Source organism: Nilaparvata lugens, chromosome 3 (genome assembly GCF_014356525.2).
Source record: "Nilaparvata lugens isolate BPH chromosome 3, ASM1435652v1, whole genome shotgun sequence".
Taxonomy (NCBI): Eukaryota; Metazoa; Arthropoda; class Insecta; order Hemiptera; family Delphacidae; genus Nilaparvata; species Nilaparvata lugens.
Genome location: NC_052506.1, coordinates 71,899,182 through 71,919,334, shown reverse-complemented (window position 1 = coordinate 71,919,334; position 20,153 = coordinate 71,899,182). Strand labels below are relative to the sequence as shown.

Sequence of the window (20,153 nt, the reverse complement as noted above, 5' to 3'; positions counted from 1 at the left end):
AGTGATGCCTGCAGAGGGGACGCCTCCCCTCTGGGAATAATGACTAAATATCTCACTTGATCCTTATAACAAATTGGTCTCGCATCCTCTCTCTCCAGAAATCAAAATGCATTTTAAATTCAAATAAAATATAATTTACTAAAACTTTGTTCTTTGTGGAATCATTTGAAGATTATGTTGCTTTCATTATTAATGTCTCCTGTATACGTACCGTAAGTACAATGATCATCTCAAGGGCATAATTATGTCAGATTATTGAATAAATGGAATAACACGTTACCTTGGAAGAAGATGGCGAGAGGAATATGGGACTCTCTGCTTTCGGATAATTTTTAGATTTAGAGCTTAAAAATGAATTGTATGACAGGGAATATGAATATCGCAGTAATGAATACCTTGGAATTTCCACTTATGAGTCCAATTAAATTATCACTACTTATCCTCTTCAAAAAACTCTTTCTCACAATCTCTCCCTCTCTCTACAGAGCAGCAGTACTACCCAGCACCGACTATCTAGAGAAAGTTAAATACCAACTTTTTACAAAGTGATAAGTACAAGGAATACTTGTACTTATTCTTATCAGGAATCTTATTCAGTATCGTACAACTTTTTTGGTAAATATGATTATGGAAATTCTTATAATTTCAATCATGTAGTAGCCTATTTATTCGTCCTGTTGAATTACAGTATAGGTATATTTTTATAATTGAACAGTAATCGAAGAATTGTTATTTATGATTTTTCAAATGGAATTATATGAAAAAATTCTTTATTTGACGGAGTTATGACTTCTCTACCTCTCAACCTCGACATTACAGATTCAATAGAATAAACAGTATAAATACCTAAATACCGTGGTATAGGGAAACTTGCTACAATAAATTGTGCCTGACCTTTTAAAAGATAATAAAAAGATAATTTGGAATAAAATTTAGAATTTGGAAATAGGCCGACACATCTAGAAAATGAATCTGAGTCTATACTATTTCAATTCATGCAGGCGAACGGGTTAGAGTCAGGAAAACTACAATAAGTTTCTGCCATGCCTGATTTAATTGCCGTTCACTATTTTAACACTACACTATTTTAAAACAAACAAAATATAAACAATACTGACACAAAAAAGAATAAGAATCATATTAAATTTAACACATTACATTACCTTTATCCTCTGATCTGGGGGCGCATTACTATCCTTACGTTAAATATTAATACGTCACCAAACCAAATAATATCAGTCATAAAATAACAAATTAATTTCAACATGAAATTACTCAAGAAAGAAAAGCCCGTTGAACCTCAATTTCGTCGATAATAACCCATATAACCCATTTCATAAATTTGGAATCCCCACTTTTGATTGACATTCTTGAATGAACCTTTGTTTCACTACACTGCACTTTCGTTGGTCTGTACGTTGCTTTATCGTCGAGGTTACAGTAACTTTTTTTGGCGGTGAACTTTTACCTGTTGAATTTGGCTTGACGGCGACGTCATCTTACGTCCCTAGACCTGTCATCTGAACGGGTGTCTTGAAGCGGTGTTACATAAAGTTGCGGAACCAAAGGGGTGGTACATGAAGTTGGTTTGGGGTCACACATGAACTGCTTAGCGGTTATTTGAAGAAACAATTATTCCTACATGATGAAGCAACACAATTAAACTTTTCAGGACATGGCACTACAAGAAAATTAAAACTTTAATACAAATAAAACTCCTACATTAACTACTAATAATCTAATGTTATAAACTTGCCCAAAAGGGGCGAAACATGATGACTACATCTTTAGTCTCGTAGTGCTCCTAGCAAAGTGTCCTCCGAAACGTAATCTGGTCTCTCGGCTGGGGAATCGCCCCACTACTGTATTTAGAAACAGGTCTCCTATTGGGCAAAGGGAATCAATTTGACCAATCGTCGCGTGGCTTCTAGAGCCTTAGGACAAAATAGTAACTGCAAAATCATTAGTTCGTTATAATTGTAAAACTTGCTGTTTTCCAACTTATCGCACTCTATGTCGCGACAGGAAGGCTAAGTTTTAGATATAATTCCATAATCTACATTCCTCGACGACTCACAGCCACAATTATTAAATATCTATCCTGGGAAACTCGAAGTCATGGTCGTTCATAATAGAGAGAGAAAATAATTTATTTCGCTAACTCACTTACAATAATGGCTCTAGTCTACTGCGTATTAAATTTACCATTATAACTTGGGAAAAGGCCTGAATTAAAAATAGTGCTCGGCACAAAATATAAATACATCAAATAATACATTACCCACTAAAAATGAAAGAAAACAATATAGTTGAAACAAAACAATCAAACTGCATTATTTAAACCAAATAATCAACTATGTGAAGGAGAAATAATAAAAAAACAAATGAAAAGAATTCATATTTATAGAGGGAACAGTCATTTTCCAATAACGTTTCAAACAATTGAATAACATTTATTCTTTATTCATTCATATAATAAGTAGGTATAATAGGTAGGTAAATGATAGAAAGAGAAAAGAAGGTAACCTTGTTCTATTCCTCTCCCAAATTTAGATAAGGTAACACATAGTCCGAAATAAGTTGTCTTTTAGTTCGCGCTCATCTCATTCACTTCACAAAATATTTAGTCCTTTATTATTTTCTCAAAGTAGATTTTCAAATTTAGATGCTTCAAAACCAAACATGGAAGAAATTATGAATGATGCTTCAATGAAGTAAGATTAGATTATGAGTAGCAACGGCCCAACAGGCTTTAGGTATACTACTAGACTTTTTTTTGTAAATAATGTAATTGATTTTCTGATTTCAATGAATATTCTGTGAATAGACATTTCTGAATATAACGCATTAGGTATATGACGCGGGCAATATTAGCTTTCGCAGTAGTAGCCTTTTAGATTTTGTTTATTTTGATATCAAACTCGTAAATCCACATAAGTTGTATAGGTACTCCACATTACCACCATAAAATATTTATAGTATCTTGAATATACTCCACTCCCTATAGAGATTTGCGTATGTTCGATCCTAAGGCTAAGTTTCAAATTTTAAATATTTTAATAAATGAGACAAAACCAGTGGTAAGGATATGAAGGGTTGAAGGTTATATTGAATGGCTGAAAATTTTAATTCAATTAGCTTAAATCATAGACTATAGCTTTATTTTTTTGAATAAAAAGTTAACTACCGATGATCGAAAAACATTCCCTCACCATTCCATAATATTCCAATAGCTACTGTAGAGATTTCTTTTGATGCCGTTACTTGAAACTAAAAACACAAAATTTGTAAACTAAAGTAATAGCCTCCTTATTTTTTTATAATGCTAATTAATCTTGCACTTTATCAAAGCTTCCCCGAATAATGTTTTTATGAAATAGTTTTTCATTATTTTTTACAGTAGAAGCAACCTATTTTTGATATTATAACATACTGTTGCTTATGCTCAAGGAACGATAAAATTGATGTTTTATTAAGTTTGTTACATCTACTGTATATGAAATTTTCTGCTGAAAACTCTCATTAACTCATTGGAACAAAGAATTGTTGAAATAACATTGCAACAATCGTATAGTTGCTTAGAATATTGTGGAGGAGAAATATTGAGTAAATAAATTACTTGATTTCAACTCTAAACTCAAATTAATTGCCAATGGTGCCACAATTTAGTACCTATTTTGAAAATAACGTATTATTAGAAAAATACCAACAAAAATGATATAACACTAGATCCTCCACTCGCTATATAAATGCAGTTCTAAATAAAACTAAAATTTCTTGAAATTATTCTAGAATCCTTGGAATATCTGCGTTTATAGTCTCAACATATATCTTATTTGCTTCAATACTATCTATCGCCAGTGTGGCACGTAGATATATGTAGAAGAAGATGAGTAGGGCCACTTTTAATTTCAACATAGTGATCATAGAGTCGTAAAAAATATCTTATATTCTTTTTAGTATTTTCTCTTAGAAAACAGCAGTGGCGTATCCAGAAAAAAATTTCGGGGGGGATCATAACATTGGAGTAGAAAGCACCTGAACTTTGAGGGGGTCACCGGGGGGTGTGGGGGGTATGGAATACCCCACACCAAAGGGGGGGGTCCGGTGGGCCCTCCGCCGGAAAATTTTGAAAATATACCTTCAATTTGGTGCGATTTTACTCAAAACAAACATTCCATTCAAGTTTTTTTGGTGATCAGTAGACCACATATTATTTCGATTTCTCCTTGAAAATTTCATAGGCCTATGGGTTTTCGATTAAATAACAAATAGAATGAAATGGAGAAGAATTTTATTAGCCATTCAATTGTTAAGAAATTGTGATTTTGTAGAAGGCCTACTCATTATTAGATAAGAAGCTAGAATGCTTAAATTTTGGCTCCAATAAAGCACTATTTCAACCAACTTTATAGGTTTAGTTTTAACTTTATTAACATTTTTTTTCAAATTTTAGAAGAATTTTATAAGTCATTCAATTATTGTTAAGAAATAGTGATTTTGTAGAAGGCCTACTCATTATTAGATAAGCTAAAATGCTTAAATTTTGGCTCCAATAAAGCACTATTTCAACCAACTTTATAGGTTTAGTTTTAACTTTATTAACATTTTTTTTCAAATTATATGATTTTTACTTGAGTGTTCAAACTTACATTGGTTTAAAAAACATTTTTTTTTCAAATATTAGGAGGATGTTTCCCTCCTGTCCACGGTAGAAACTACACCCGTTCATCATAACCGGAGTGTTCTCTAGAAGAAGCGGCTGGAGCTTTGTTTAAGAATATGCATGGAACTGAATAAACTAAAATCAACTATAAGCTATAATAAGCTATATTGAATTTCTTCATAATAAAGATGGTAAAAAGTGAACTAACTTTGAAGTGCTATATGTAGTTTCTCTATCCCCTGCTATCTAGTCCCTACGCAAAAAATAAAAGCAGTCATTTTATTCTATTCTACACACTAGACCACTCACTTTTTATAAGAAAAATCTCCTTGCTATTGCATTGCTATTCTCTCATCCATTATAAATTTCTTGACTTACATAGTACAATATAACGAAAATATAGCATTAGATGCTAATTTTTGTGGCTGATCCAGCCACAAAAAAATTCTGGCTCCATTTCGGGGGGGGGGATAGATCCCCATATCACCCCCCCCCCACCTGGATACGCCACTTGAAAACAAGTATGAAAGCGCTCAACGCTAATATTTGTGATTCATTTGAACGGTAACTCATGTTTGTTGCTTATCATTTTCTAATGACGCGTTAAACAATTCAAAGATATCCAATTATAACGATGATTCAATAGAACTCATAAAAAATTGAGTATGTAATCATCTGGTTGTGAGGCAAGAGCCAACACAGCAGTCCGAATTCAGTGTGATTATAGTAGTTGTACAGTCACTGAATTTTTCGCCAGTAGATAGTTTAGAATCTAGTTAGTTCTTTCCAACAGTTGAGGAGTTGCTTCAATACTTGAAGCATTGTTCCAGTGAATTTCCTAGGAATAAGTGATAAAATGTGTAAATTTCTAGGAAAATCGATTTTGGATTCTATAAAACGTAGGGTGTTAGCGATTACATTGGCCATCTTGATTTTGGTCATTTTGAAAGTCCTATTTGATATAAAAATAATAAATCCATATAAGCCAATCACAATTGATTCATTGCATATCCCCAAGTTCAATTTCTCAAAACCGGAAAATATTTTTAAAAATTCTGAAAAAACGTCTCGGATTTTAGAAACTTTGATGAAACAAGATTCAACATTTTTGAAGCAAATGAAGCAAAATGAAGAATTGATTAGACCTACTTATTGATTCATTAGGTAAGTGTAAAGTTGTAAAATTACTGCTCTTTCCAATTAATTCAATAAAATATCTTGGAAAATATATTTTTTTTTCAAAAACTGAACCACCTATGATCTGAAATGGTAATTTCTCTTCATTAATTTTATGACATATATATACGTATGGAGCTACCACAATAATTATTGATAGAATGAAATAAAAATTCTCAAGTATCTTTTTGAAATTGTTTTCTATGTAACCACATGTTTCAACCATTTATGTTGAAACATGTCAAGAATTTCTAGCCCAGTCAACGAAGACAAAAAACACGCTTTTGCGCAACAAATTATGGAAAAGCTGAATTTTTGCTGGGTTTTAGTATACATAGTACGTAGCCTGGAACCGAAAAGTCCCCATCGTTACACCGCTTGCTTTGAGTGTTTAAAAATATCTGCTTCGTCCGTTCTAAATTATTATCAAAAATTTAGTTACGTATTTCACAAAATTTGAAACCAAAAATACACCAACCAACTCACTTTTAGCACAGCTGACATATTTTACAGATGTTTGCTTCGCTTGGTGGAAATTTTGGTGGCAATATTGGTGGAGTGTTCTAATATTTCGCCACCACCATTCACGCGAATGCTGGAGCGTTCATAGGCCTGAGATTGTGAATTAAACCGTTAGTTGACCCATCAATATTAAGTTTCATTTGCCAAAATAAAACTCGCGCCTGAGCAGTAGATTTTGTGGAACTATTCAAAAATCACACAGATGTTAAGATCATCAGGTACCGTATTCAAGATGCGTAGCCTATCTGTAAATGTTGAAATTCTTAGGGCCATTATTCAACATCTTGGTTTTGAACGGAGATGAGTAGTTTTGGTTCAAATACGGAATTCCATTTCCATTTTCATTCATTACTGTTTCAAGTACAATTTTTTATATAATATATCAACGGAAAAAAACTCAGAGCAATAATTTGTACATTAATTGCACAAGTTTTCAAGTTAGTACTTATATTTTATATCCTAATGACACAATAAATGAGTACCTAATACTATTTTTTATAAATATATTAAATAGTAGGCCTGAATAAAAAAATTAATGAATGTAAACCCCACAAAACCATAATTTTTGTGAGAATTTTCGATTAGCTAAATTATTCAACTCATAAATCTTAATGGCTCATTTAATTTTGAAAGTTTCTATTTTTTATTTGGTGATGAATATAGCATAGAATATTACAATAATATTTGAATAGATGCTTAAAAAAGCCTGAGGTAAATGCATCGAATTTTGATAACAGTTAGTGACATTGACTTATTTTCTGTGAGTCAAACTTTCAGTCTATGCTTAAATAAAGGTGCATTTGGTACGGAAAGAAGAATAAATCATTTTATTTCTATAATGAAGTAAGATTCTTATTTCATTGAAGAAATAGTTTGCCTGTCTCACAAAGTAGAAGATTCTTCTTCTCTGTGCCTGTCTCTGTCCAATTATTTGTTTCGTAGAAATATGTAAGCGTATTATTTTCTCAAATGATATTTTTTGACATGTGTAAGTGATAGTCTTTTTGCAATTGAAAAAATCGCAAAACACAATAATTATACTATGAAAGTCTTGTGTGGAGCTATTTATTAGGGGTGATTTGAAAATAGTTGCTATTAACAGTATTTGTTTTTGTATTGCTTCAATGGGTATCAGGTGTGTGTTAATGGTTCCCTCCTCACATCTAATCATTCCTTATCTTATATTGAATTAGAGATTGGAATAGAGCGTAGTAAACGTTTTTAGGAAAGTAAAGTATTAAGAATACTTCTCAATCTATATAAAAAACATGATACAACTTTTTTAGTTTATTATCAAGATTAATTGTCAAGTCCAACCAAAAACAAACGGAAGTGGACAGGAAGAAGTGAAAGTCAAATTCGAGATTACAAATCAAATACATCATTCTAAGATAGAACTAAAACTTATTGGCGTTGTATCTATTAGTAATCATAGCTCCATCGATGGATTATGCATTTTTATTCAAGTATTGTTTTATGAATTATTGTTGGAGTTATATACTTTTAATTTGAACTGAGAACACAATGTGTTGGAAATGGATTTTTCAAAATCCGAAAGCGCTCCACGTGAGTACTAGTTTTTAATAAGTATTATTCAAAATATTAGACTGTAGGCCTATAGTGTCGTCATAATGAAATGAATTTGAAACACAAGTTGAAACTGCTACTTTTCAGCAGTGTTCCAGACCCAATGTCTAAAGCTTATCAACAACAGGTCGAAACGTCATCACTGCTAAAAAGTAGACAAAGTGTTTCCACTTTCAGTGTTTTAGTTCAAAGTTTAAATTAATAGTGGAAAATAATGGATCTACAACACAGTAGATTGAATTATTAATCACACTTTAATTATTGTTGATTTCAACAGATAATACTGTAGCCTTTTATAATATGATTAGTCAGAACCCGGGTCTGTGGGTCAAATATAATATAGCCTATATTATCAATCCAGGTCCGCACCGCGAGGTAATCAGTGGTGGGGTGTGTACTCTACGCGTTTCATCACTGGTTCGTCAGCTACATAGATAAGGGATAATTCATTATCCCGGTTTTTCCACTGCTATGCATATACAGTATAGTACCGTAAATTATTAATGAATAAGCAATTCAATGTTTATCAGTGATAGGCTTCTGATAGATTTCTCAATAATGATGAATACTGTACTGTTTCAAGTTCTTACTTCGTATTCGAATCAAATTTATTTCGTCACATTGAAAACAATACAATGTAGACTATGAATCATAAAAATAAAAGTCAAGCAAGAAATGCATAATAATATTCCAATAACACATAAACTCTTAAATTAAAAATAACTCGTTTTCAATCTGAGAAAGCCAGCAAAACCTAGGTTTGTGCGCTGGCATAGGTAGGCTACATAGTACTAAACTGATGGAGTCTGTAAGGAAAAATGTAAAACACTTTTATGTTCACAACTTTTATGTTCACTTCGTATTAATAAACAAGTCTTGTAACTGTCCTTAGCGAAGCACGCTCTCTGGTTATCTGTCAATCAATAAATTCAAACCAATTAGAATTGCCTAACAAGTTAGTCAAATACATTCTGATTGGTTAAACAAAGTGTACTTATCCAAAAACGTGTCATAATTTAGTTCCCATATAATATACTGCTGTAAGTTATATCATTTAATCCTTTATTATTATGTTAGGCCTATTGTCTAATATCCTAATATTTAGAAAACATTAAACAATTCAATAATGCGAATTGGGAGTGTTTTGTTTTTTAGCATGTTTAACACCACTGAACCAGATTTATTCAAGATATCCAGCGCAATTTTATTTTACTTCGGATGATGCATACATGAACGTTTTTTTTTTTTTTTTTTTTTTTTTGGTGCGTGGGTAATGGGAAGAGCGAGGGCGAATTATGAGATGATCAAACGTCCATGCCTATTCGATGCTATTTGGCGGGATTCGAACCCGCGACCAGGTAGCACCAGCAGACTGAAGGGTGCAACGCCTTAGTCAACTCGGCTATCTGGCCGGCTAATTAGAGTGTTGAAATATCGTTTTTGAATTGAAAAATAGAAAATTCAATTTTTGCCAACCGTCATTAACATTGGTGTGATTTTTTTATGTTTCAGGCTGAAGCTCAAAATGACAATGCTGACCCAGACTTCGATCCAGAGAAAGTGAGTTTGAATGTACCTGACGAGCTATTCGCCCCAGCATTCAATTCCATCAACAGTATTTCAAGTATCATTGGAAATGTTATACAGGTGAGGAATAAAACACTGGTTACTCATACTCAAATCCAGAAAAAATAATTTTAAACTCTTCCAATGTAAAATATTGATTCTGGGAAAAAGATTCGACTTTTACGTTAATATTTATATGCATTACATAATCAGTGATGCATATTTTTGAATAAGATGCAATTAATAAGATATCTTAATTAATTGTTGATATATGATGAAAAAATTGATCAGTTTGAAAGATATTTTGCCAGTCAATTATTGTCCTCAATCCACTTGTAAAAGTAACTTATTTATTTTTCTTGTTCAACATCAAAGCTAAATAAATAGCAAATAATAAATATCTGATGATTTTTTTTCATAGATAGAATTATAGTAGGCCTAGGCCTACCCTTTTTTTAAATTAATAAGATAATAGATTAAAAATACGAATTATAACAACTACTAGTTTCAGTGTTCACACCATCTTCAGGTTTTAAAAAATAAATTTCAAATATTTTTAAGAATTTTGATTTTAATTTAAGAATTGGTAATTCATGATACTCTAGTGAGAATCACATCACTCTGGCTGCCAAGTTGAAACTAACTTATGAGTGTCCTAATATCACACATTATGACTCATATTCTTTACAAATATTAATACACAATCAAAAATCGACGTGTTATTTATTTAGTTATTTATTTATTTATTTACAATAAAAATGACACTTATGTAATAACATTGGTAGATAAAATAATAAGGTAGCCCTTGTGCTATTTTTCTTCCAATTTAGTAGGTGACAAAGTCCAAGATATAAGGTTAGAATTTCACGTGAACAATTTTTATCAAAAAAAAATCCGTTTCTATAATCACAATATTATTTGTATAATATTTCTACAAACGATCTAATTTCATGAATAATGTAGAGAAGAATAAACTACAAGACTTCAATCATTCATCTGCGAAGCTTAATTCAAGCCATTTGAATTCAAAATTTATAGTTTTCCTGTTTATTTTGGACTAAAATTTTATAAAAATTGTACACGTGAAATTCTAACCTTATCTTGGACTTTGTCACCTATAAATTTGGAAGAAAAATAGCACAAGGGCTACCTTATTATTTTATCTACCAATGTTATTACATAAGTGTCATTTTTATTGTAAATAAATAAATAACTAAATAAATAACACTAGCTCACTCAACTAATGACAACATTATTTATCTCGTACCGTATATAATAGTGATCATGACACTGGTGAGGAGCTCAGTTGCTTTGGAGGAGTTACCTTGCTAATTCCCTATTCCCTATACCCTATTCACCTTCCCTATACTACCTAATACCTATAGGCTAATTCCCTATACCACCTATTCACATCCCCTCTTCTTAATATTCATCTGCATTTCCTGATAAAATAAATTGATTTAATCATATTTCATTGACATTCAACATAATTATAAATCGATGGTGTTGATTAAGTGCTATTGTTGGACAATAGTAGCATGTACCTTCTTACATAAGCGCGGTCAATAATTTACTTTTTTTGTCAAAATATATCCAGTACTCAGTGGTGTATTTAAAGAGATAACTGATAACTGATGATGACTATGATAGTCAACAATCCATAGTCAGTAATCTTTATTGCGTATTTTTGCTTTAAGAACAAATAAGTAAATTGGTGTCACAGAAATTCGATATCATAATAATTATAATATTTGATAACAAATTTCTATAAGCCATACATCCATATATATACCATAAATCATAAACCATACAGTTCATATTATGTGTGGTATACGTTATTATGATTATATGATATTATAAGAGTAGAATTTGAAAATCATCAGATACACTTTTGCTCTAATATGTTGCAAATCACCAATTTGATGAACTCATAAAATTAGGATCATTTCCAACTATGATTACAATTATGATTCCAACTATCGAATATGATTGAGATGTGAAAGTTTCAAGCAATATTTTGCTATAATATTATAATTAAACGAAAATGTGTGTGTAATATGTTGTAATGAAATAATACGGAAAATTAAATATTATTATTATCATTATTAAATGCTGTATATCACCCCGAAGACTTCTGCCACTGCAAATATTGACAACAGGGTTAACAGCTAGATGAAAATTCGATGAGAGCTACTATCCAAAAATTATTTGCCAGAATCGAACCCGGTACCTCCTAATTGCTAGTCCAACATGGTCACCCCTCACACCAAACTCACAATCTCTATTTAGAACTTGAATGAATGCAATTTCACATTAATTTCCATTTGTAAATATTGTTCTGTTCCTCATCCGCATTCAATGTTGTTCCATCCTCCAATAACATTCTCGGCTGATTCATGTTGTGTTTTTTCTACCCAGAACACAGCTGAACGTCTGGCAAGGTTTATAGAGCAGCTGAAGCCACTGCTGCGCACGTCACTGGGATTCCGGCCAGCCAGGAGGGAGCCGGACGAGATGGTGGACGAGATCCAAGACACGCAGGCGACGCAGTCGGCGACGCAGAACGACGAAGCGGACGACACCGGCGACTCGCAGAAGAGCACCCTCAAATCCAGCTACACAGCGCTAGTCCATAAACGATAATCCCAGCGGGTCTCATCTTAGTCATTGTGTTTCCAATTCTCCCGCTTGTGATAACTTTGGAAAGTTATTGCTCCGCTAAATGATTGAAAAGTATGAACACTTTCCAAGTGAGAAAAGCAGGCAAGAAATTATTATTTCAATAGACATCGAACATTTGCTCAATATACGGAGGGCGTCGTGTCTTACATCAGTAATTTTAGGAATAGGATACAACTTGTTATTACTTAGTTCTTATTGTTATGAGACTCTGGATCATAACTATACTGGGCTTATACCAAAAATAGAGTAAAGCAGTTACTATATTTAAGAGGCATTTGTGTTGCAACTGGCTGAATGAGACAAGTAAAAGAAAAACAATACATTTTATAGAGTCTTTAAAAAGTCATCATTCCATTATTATATTTGATAAAAGGTTTTCTCAACATTATAATTGGATGAGAGATTTCTCTCCAACTGTTTAAAACAATATTGTTTCTCACTACCTAACTATACCGAGCAGATTTAAACAATTATGGGATTAATAAAAAAGAGTCAAGAAAACTTATTTCTTTCAATCATATTAATACCGGTAATGAAAACTTTCTCTTGTAATTTTTAACGTGCTTCAAAAATGTTATAATATTCGACTGATGTAAATTATTTGAATATTTTACAATCAAATAAATTTGATTGTGGTTTTAAAAGAGAAGATGAATAAATCATATTATTTTTGTAAATTATTTAAAACTAATCTATTGGAAAAATAATATTAGAGAAAATGACAATCTTCTACTTTTTTGTTTGATACAAAACTGAACTTGAAAACTTGAACTGGAATACAAAACTGGAAAGTGAAAACCTCAAAATTAGCTATGGTACCTACTTATGGGCAATTAAATTTAAGTAGACATTAAACTATACAATATTCACTTTTGAATGATTGTCATCTTATTTGCTCTCTAATGAACTCATCTTCAATTTAATGATGATGATGATAATATAATAATTTAAACTCTTCAGTCTGTGAAAGATGTGAGATTTTTTCTTTATAGTTTGGTTTCTATGTTGAGCTTCAAGCATAAACAACTATCAACTGAAATTCCTATTTAAAAATCTGGTTTTCATGAGATATTCACTTCACAAGCTGAGAAAAATAATATTGAAACTATCAATTTTTTATCTTCCACTATCACTTTTTCATTTATAAATAATTATCATCAATATACAGTATCATTCTGATAAGTAGCATTGAACTAATTAATAGATAAATAAAAATATACAATTCATATAAATATATATGTCAAGTGTTAATATTTTCGCATAGTTTGCTATGCGTTTGTTACTATAATACCGTATCAAATTCAAAGATGAGAATGTGAATTGTGATTCGAAATACTCTTCTATTATATCTTCATGTTTACTCTCCAGAGAAACTTCGTATTTTTTATTGAATAATCAATGTGATGAGAACATTTAGTGTTATCTCACTCGAAGAAACGTTCACGTTATTTAATGTTTCATACAATGTTTAGGTATTGAAGAATTATTATTCCTCATTGTTATGTGTGTACCGGTACTACATAATTTGCATGTCATTCTCTAAAATGTTTTTCATTTGGTACCTTACCCTCAATGTTTTTCCAACATTGAATAAGAACGGATCAATATTCATTCTGTCAAACCACCAATTTCGCACAAATAACACATATGAGTGATGTTGAAAATATCGATTCGTTATCACTCAATATGGATACCTGCCACACAACACATAATGTTCATGCAATTTGTTATCCAAAATAATGTTCATGAATTTATGAAGACATTTAACATTTTTTTATGTCAAATAATGATGTCATTCATCACCTTATTTTTGTTTAATAACATGATCACATTGCCAGTCAATATTTTTTTTTATTTATGTATCTATACTTACTATTAGTATAGATATTCAAGTAGATGAATAGTTTCTACTCGGTGTTACAAGTTAGTGCTCAGGGAGTCGACATCAACTAACGTTTAATTTAATATGTACCGTAACGTTGTCGAACAGAAAAGTGTAAATGGATCATATTATTTATAGTGCATGAGGTATTGTGCAAAATTACTGATAAACTCCATGAATTAAGTTACATAAATCATATCAATAATTTGAAATGTTCAAAACTTCATTGTTACCTAAAAAACTGTTAGCTGTGTCTAATTATCATTCATGCCAGTTTTTAATCTTCAACAATTAACATTTTTATAATGTTTTGAATAGGCCTATATCCCACAAAAGATATATTATTTATTATTTGAGATTCCATTAATACAACTAAAAATGTAATCTAGACTTATTCCTATCATTATCATGCTATGGTAATTATAGAGATATGAGGGATGAGAATAATACATTATTTATACGATTTTGCTATTGTAATGAATTACCTAGCAGTCAACAAATTCTATGATGAATTGTAGAACCATGCGGTACAATGTACATAATATTATTTGATATTTCTGGATAAATGTTCAAGTATAGAAAAAAATTATTAAGAATATAACGTTTCGAATATACATTTTTCTTCATGATTTTCTTCTTAATTGAGGAATGTGCCAGACTTGGCGCATTTTTTTACTTTTAAGTTTTTCTCTATAAAATATGATGTATTGAGTTTACTAGGTATCTGATTGCCATTATAGGATTGTAAGCGTATGTATATGAGAATAAAACTGTTACCTTTTTACTCATTGTTTCTCTATGATTTCTCACCTTTCAGAATATATCCCGTTCATGAGTCAAGATCATTTTTTATTTACTCAAAAATTTGTTAACTGTAATATTTGTGAATAGATATTGCAAATTAATTTTAATGTACGGTAGTGGAATATAATATTTGGTCAATGTTTTTCGATTGTGATTCTTTTATTATTAATATGCAATGAGATGCTTGTTAATGAATATTTTATTTTTCTCTATTGATCAACAAGAGTATATTTTTATATAGGTATCAAAAATATTTTTATCGTGTACTAATTAGAAAAACATAATATGTATTTAAATAGGCCTATCATATAAATGCAGTCAAACTCTGATGTAATTACTTATTCAATATAAATATAATCTATACTCATGATGGATTCACAGAAGCAAGAGTTTATCTCCTAATCAAAAACTAGGTGATTTTTACCATAAAACCGTTAAAATATGCATCAATATTTTTTTAAAGTTATCACTGGGAAATAGAATTACTATATTTCTTCTCTCCTCACTGAAAAGCGTCTATATTAACTCACTATCGATTGACCTATTTATTCTTCGAATTCATCAAAGCATCGGATAATAATATATTCTCAATACATTTTTAGATAGAGGATTAAATAGATAATTAATAAATGTTTGGAATAGAGAAAAAAGCTCCGCATTATTTTCAAAATTCATTTTATTTTTATACCAAGCTCTTTGCTCTGCAAAGTAGCCTATATTCCATACTTTCATATTATGATTGATCGGCCTTCAAGTTTTAAATCAATCGTTGCTGTACTTCCTGGTTATTGTACACATAAGAGGATTTATTCATAACTCACACCATTGGACAAATCATTTCATTTTAGAGCTCTGATCATGTTCAAGTATGAGTATGATGCATTCAAAACCTGGAAATGTTTAGACAAAAACAAAATGCATCACTATTATTTGGAGATTGATAATCTTATTTATATAAATTTCAATTTATGTAACAAAATGCATTTCTATTATTTGGAATTTGATAATCTTATTTATATAAATTGCAATTGAACTGATTTATTATAATAAATTATTAAAACACAATGGTAAAGACGTCATAGAGAACTAATTCAAATCCAAATGCGATGATAAAAAGCTCTTTATCAAAAGTAGGCTACCGTATATAATGCTATGTTTGGTAAAAATTGAAGTTCTTTATCAATGATTCATGAGTCAAATTCAGAAATTGAAACTTTTTGGTTTGAAAATTGGAGAAAGAATAAAAACACTTCACTCACATGGGCTACTTTTTAACAAATTAATAACAATATAGAAATCTTGTAGTACGGTACCCTTGATTTTTTAAAAAAACTTTAAAATAGTTCAACTTGAAAATTACCGGTACCTAAGTTAGGGTCGAATAGTTGATGAACTATTTTAAAGTTTTTAATAAATAAAGGGTACTACAAGATTTTTATATTGTTTTTATTATTATTTTTTTTAATTTGAAGAAAGAATGGTTGCTACTATATACAGTCCTATAAATATAAAACAATAGATATTAGCACTAGAATATTTTCGACTATCACATTTATTTAAACATAAAATACGTTATGTAGTGGCCTACCTTCCTACTAATATGTAGAAGGCCTACTAATATGTTGTAGGCCTCCTAATATTAAATATAAAATAGAACTGAAACATCTAAATATTTTTCATTTCTGTGTAAATAAATGTAGTGAAGGTCCACAATATTCTGGTGCTTCACAAATATGCTATACGTTTAATACCACTTCTCCTCAGAAACTGTGTCAGAAATTGAAACTTACATTGCGAAAAACGTTGTAATTGAGCACATAGATGCCATAAGGTTTGACATAAAGATCATGATTAGCTCGAGTCATCACTAGAAGCAGAGAGGTTTGGAACTTGCGTGGCTTATCCCACCACACCACTTCAGCCAACTGCTTCCTCAACAGTTCATTCTGTGAAAATTACGGAAATGTTATAATACATTCAAGAAACAGTGATGGAGCTGTAGAAAGAGTTCCTGTGAAATAAGATTGTAACTATTCTTGTATGATATTGTAACATGATATGATCAATGACCTGCAGTTTATTTTTATAAGCTTGATTCTCGCATGTCTACAACCACTGCTGAAAAATTTCATTTCACTACTTGTCGAAGTGAGTGAATCATGAAGTTCAATTCTCGAAAAATATCCAGTAGAGCTTCATGAAATTATCACAGCAAATTATTTTCGAATTATTGAAATATAAATAATTTGTATAACCTACTTCAAATATTGATATGAGGAAAACAAATTATTTTGCAATGGTTGTTCTGACATTTCCAAGCTATTTTATATATTACAGATATTAAGCCCAACAGCACAACATAGAAAGTCTCATGAAATAGGGTGCTATATTGCTGGCTACTCTCTATCCAGGTTCCAGGTGAATGAAAAATAAATTGCAGGTCTTGATAGAATCCAGGATTCAAGATAATTTCTGCTTCCCTCACATAAACAACTTACGATACGGTACTGTTTATCGAAAATTTTCTTTCCTAAAAGCTAAGTGGAAATGTGTCTGGTGAGAATTAGATAGGTAGTATGTTTTATAAACCATTGATAATTTTATCAATCTGTTGAAACATCTTTTATTTGAGTGTTCCCCATTATCCCGTAAACCCATCATATCTCGACTTATTTAAAAAAATATACAAGCTAATATTCGACTCACCTCATCTATGATTTTTTGGCCGCTGCTACAATAGAAAAACAAGAGAAGGCCATTGAAGAATATCATTGAAGCGCATGCTGTTTTCATAATAACGTTGTTGGTCTGAAATCGTGAACAAGCTCATTTCAGATAGGTACCGTATGTAATTCTCCTGTATGGTAAATTGTAGATATAATATCATTTCGGTTACGTGTATTAAATCAGTTACCGTACCATATACATTTCATATTGAATACTTCTTTGAAGTTTTCAAAGCAGTGAGAATTATAGAGTTTATCTTTTGCAAATTATTGTTCAACCAAGAAATGAAAAATTCATATTGATAATGTCGTCCTTGAAAAGAGTGGAGGTATCATAATATTGTACTTTCATACTGTAGTTCAAAGTAATGAATATAAAACAAAATTTCTGTTATTGTAGATCCATGCTACATTTTGAAGAGTATACTATGTATGCAGTATTGAATGCCTACCATATTATGGTATTACGGTAAAAATAAGTATATGTCGTAGACATATTGCTGCTTTTACATTTTACCTTACCAATTTTTTCACTAAATTAGGTACGTCAAAAACGATTATTTATATATAGATCTCGCTAATAAACATTAGTTTGAACAATTTATTTTTTCAAATCGTTCGTAGATGAGTAGGTAATGCAAGAATCTTCTCAAAATGTGAAACATTGGAGTGCATTCCAATAGGGCTCAGGCCTAGGTGTGCCCATCTTTATTTCGCTTTTATGTCTTTTAAAGCAAAACAAATAATGTTAAAATAAGTTGCATTTAGAAGTAGTGGTTTTCATTAGTAATTCTTTTTTGTATTTTGAGCTCTAGTTAATGTATTATTTTTGCTTAATAGATTGATTTTTGAATTGAATTGAATAAAATTTTCCTATGAATCTATGTTGTAGTCTATGGTAATACATTAAATAAATAAGATGTTATTGTCAAATTCATTTGATAGAATATCACAGATATATTTTCATGTTGATGCATTTTCATCAATAGGTAATTGACTACCGTTACATTTGTACAATATAATATATATACTACCCAATACATGATATTTCAATACTGTAACTTGATCTAAATTTTATTATAAACAAATCAAAGTTTTTTTTAATCATAACTACTTGTAAGTTAAAACATCTTACAAGGGAGTAGGATCGATTGTTTCAATTGAGACAATAACAATATTCTATCAAATATTAAAGCTATGTTTTTGAAAGTGTAGGAGGTAATATAGAAGTATTTTTAATTACCTCTATAAAAAGAAACAGGCAGACACTTGTTTGTAGCCCAATGCAAATGTTAGCCAAGGTTGTAACAAACCCTCCATTTCCTTCTAAAACTCTCACTTGTCTGCAATTATTGAAAAAAAATTAATTCACAAGAAATATAGAGTTTTTGATATCATCAACGACCTCAGAGTTAGGTTCAAATCAAGTGAACTACAAATCCTACTCTTATCAAAATTTATTAGAAAAATGATTTAAAATTCACAATTAATCAAAAATTCATGATAAATAATGTTGAAACAAAGACATTAAAAATTATTTTTGAGGAACATTGAATAATTGCAGCCAATTACTGATATTTAAAAAAATGCTTTAGCGTTTTGGCTCCCAATCGGAGAATCGATTACAATTGAACTTTATTAGAATTGTGTGGTCAGCATTTATTGAATTGATATGAAGAAATAGATAAGGATGCGGTATTTTTGGCGCAACTCACCGAAAAGGACTTAGAAAGATGTACAAAATAGTTTAGTGCAGTACTGATGATGTACCGTGTTCACTGTCTTTATGGTTCCACATCAATAGGCTGCTGTTAGAGTTGGAAAGAAAATCAATTGGAAGATTCGACTCTCTCTGTCAATAAATATCTATTGAAACTGGATAAAGTTCTTCAATACATTACTCTAAATTAATTACTCAAATTGAATTAAATACTCTTCTTTTCAATACAGTCAAGACTTTTCATTTAATTTATTTTTCAATATTTTGGTTATTAGAATCATGGCTAAACCCTCATGAAAAATAGCTTATAATTATATTTTAATCAGAAATTACTCTTACCTACATATCATTTGATGATACTTTATGACCGTGGAAAGATATTCAATATCTATATCGTTATTTGTCCGTCTCTCATAAGTTTTATCAATTTTTCGCCCAAAATGTTCGAGTCTCTTCCCTTGATCGGCATCATTGTCTGTCCATGTTGGATGAACTTCACCATTCGAGAAGCATCTCAAACATCTGCGAATAATCTCCAAGTCGGTAGCAGTTTTCTGAGCACCCAATGTGACAGTGGCCAAAGCACAGTATGAGAATATGTAGATGAAATAGATGAATAGGGAGTCCACTGCATACATGAACAGGAAAACTGGCATTTTATCGTAGCCTTGTGGATATAGAAAGAAGAAAGGTAATCTGAGGTCTTTGATGGAAATCTCTTCTATGCCAGTGTTTAGAATTATGAGTATATTTATGAAAAATGGAGTCAAATCTAAGAATAATGTAACGATTCGAACAGAGTTCATAATACTTCGGTCCAAC

At 30.8% G+C, this 20,153-nt stretch overlaps 2 protein-coding genes across 2 annotated transcripts in view; one reads left to right on the top strand and one right to left on the bottom strand.

The window, feature by feature from the left end:
• LOC111044946 overlaps positions 1-14,865 on the top strand; it is a 59,990-nt gene extending 45,125 nt beyond the window's left edge. The window contains exons 5-6 of the mRNA XM_039424459.1: positions 9,464-9,598; positions 11,936-14,865. Of these exons, the coding sequence (XP_039280393.1) occupies positions 9,464-9,598; positions 11,936-12,160 (360 nt within the window). The 3' untranslated portion in view covers positions 12,161-14,865. The remainder of the gene's footprint in view (positions 1-9,463; positions 9,599-11,935) is intronic.
• A 678-nt stretch (positions 14,866-15,543) lies between these two features.
• LOC111044954 lies at positions 15,544-20,153 on the bottom strand. The gene is made up of 5 exons (XM_022330231.2): positions 19,671-20,153; positions 18,855-18,954; positions 17,592-17,693; positions 16,676-16,831; positions 15,544-15,775 (listed from the first exon to the last, which is right to left on the bottom strand). The coding sequence occupies exons 1-5, from the start codon at positions 20,135-20,137 to the stop codon at positions 15,725-15,727; spliced, it is 876 nt and encodes a 291-aa protein (XP_022185923.2). The 5' UTR covers positions 20,138-20,153; the 3' UTR covers positions 15,544-15,724.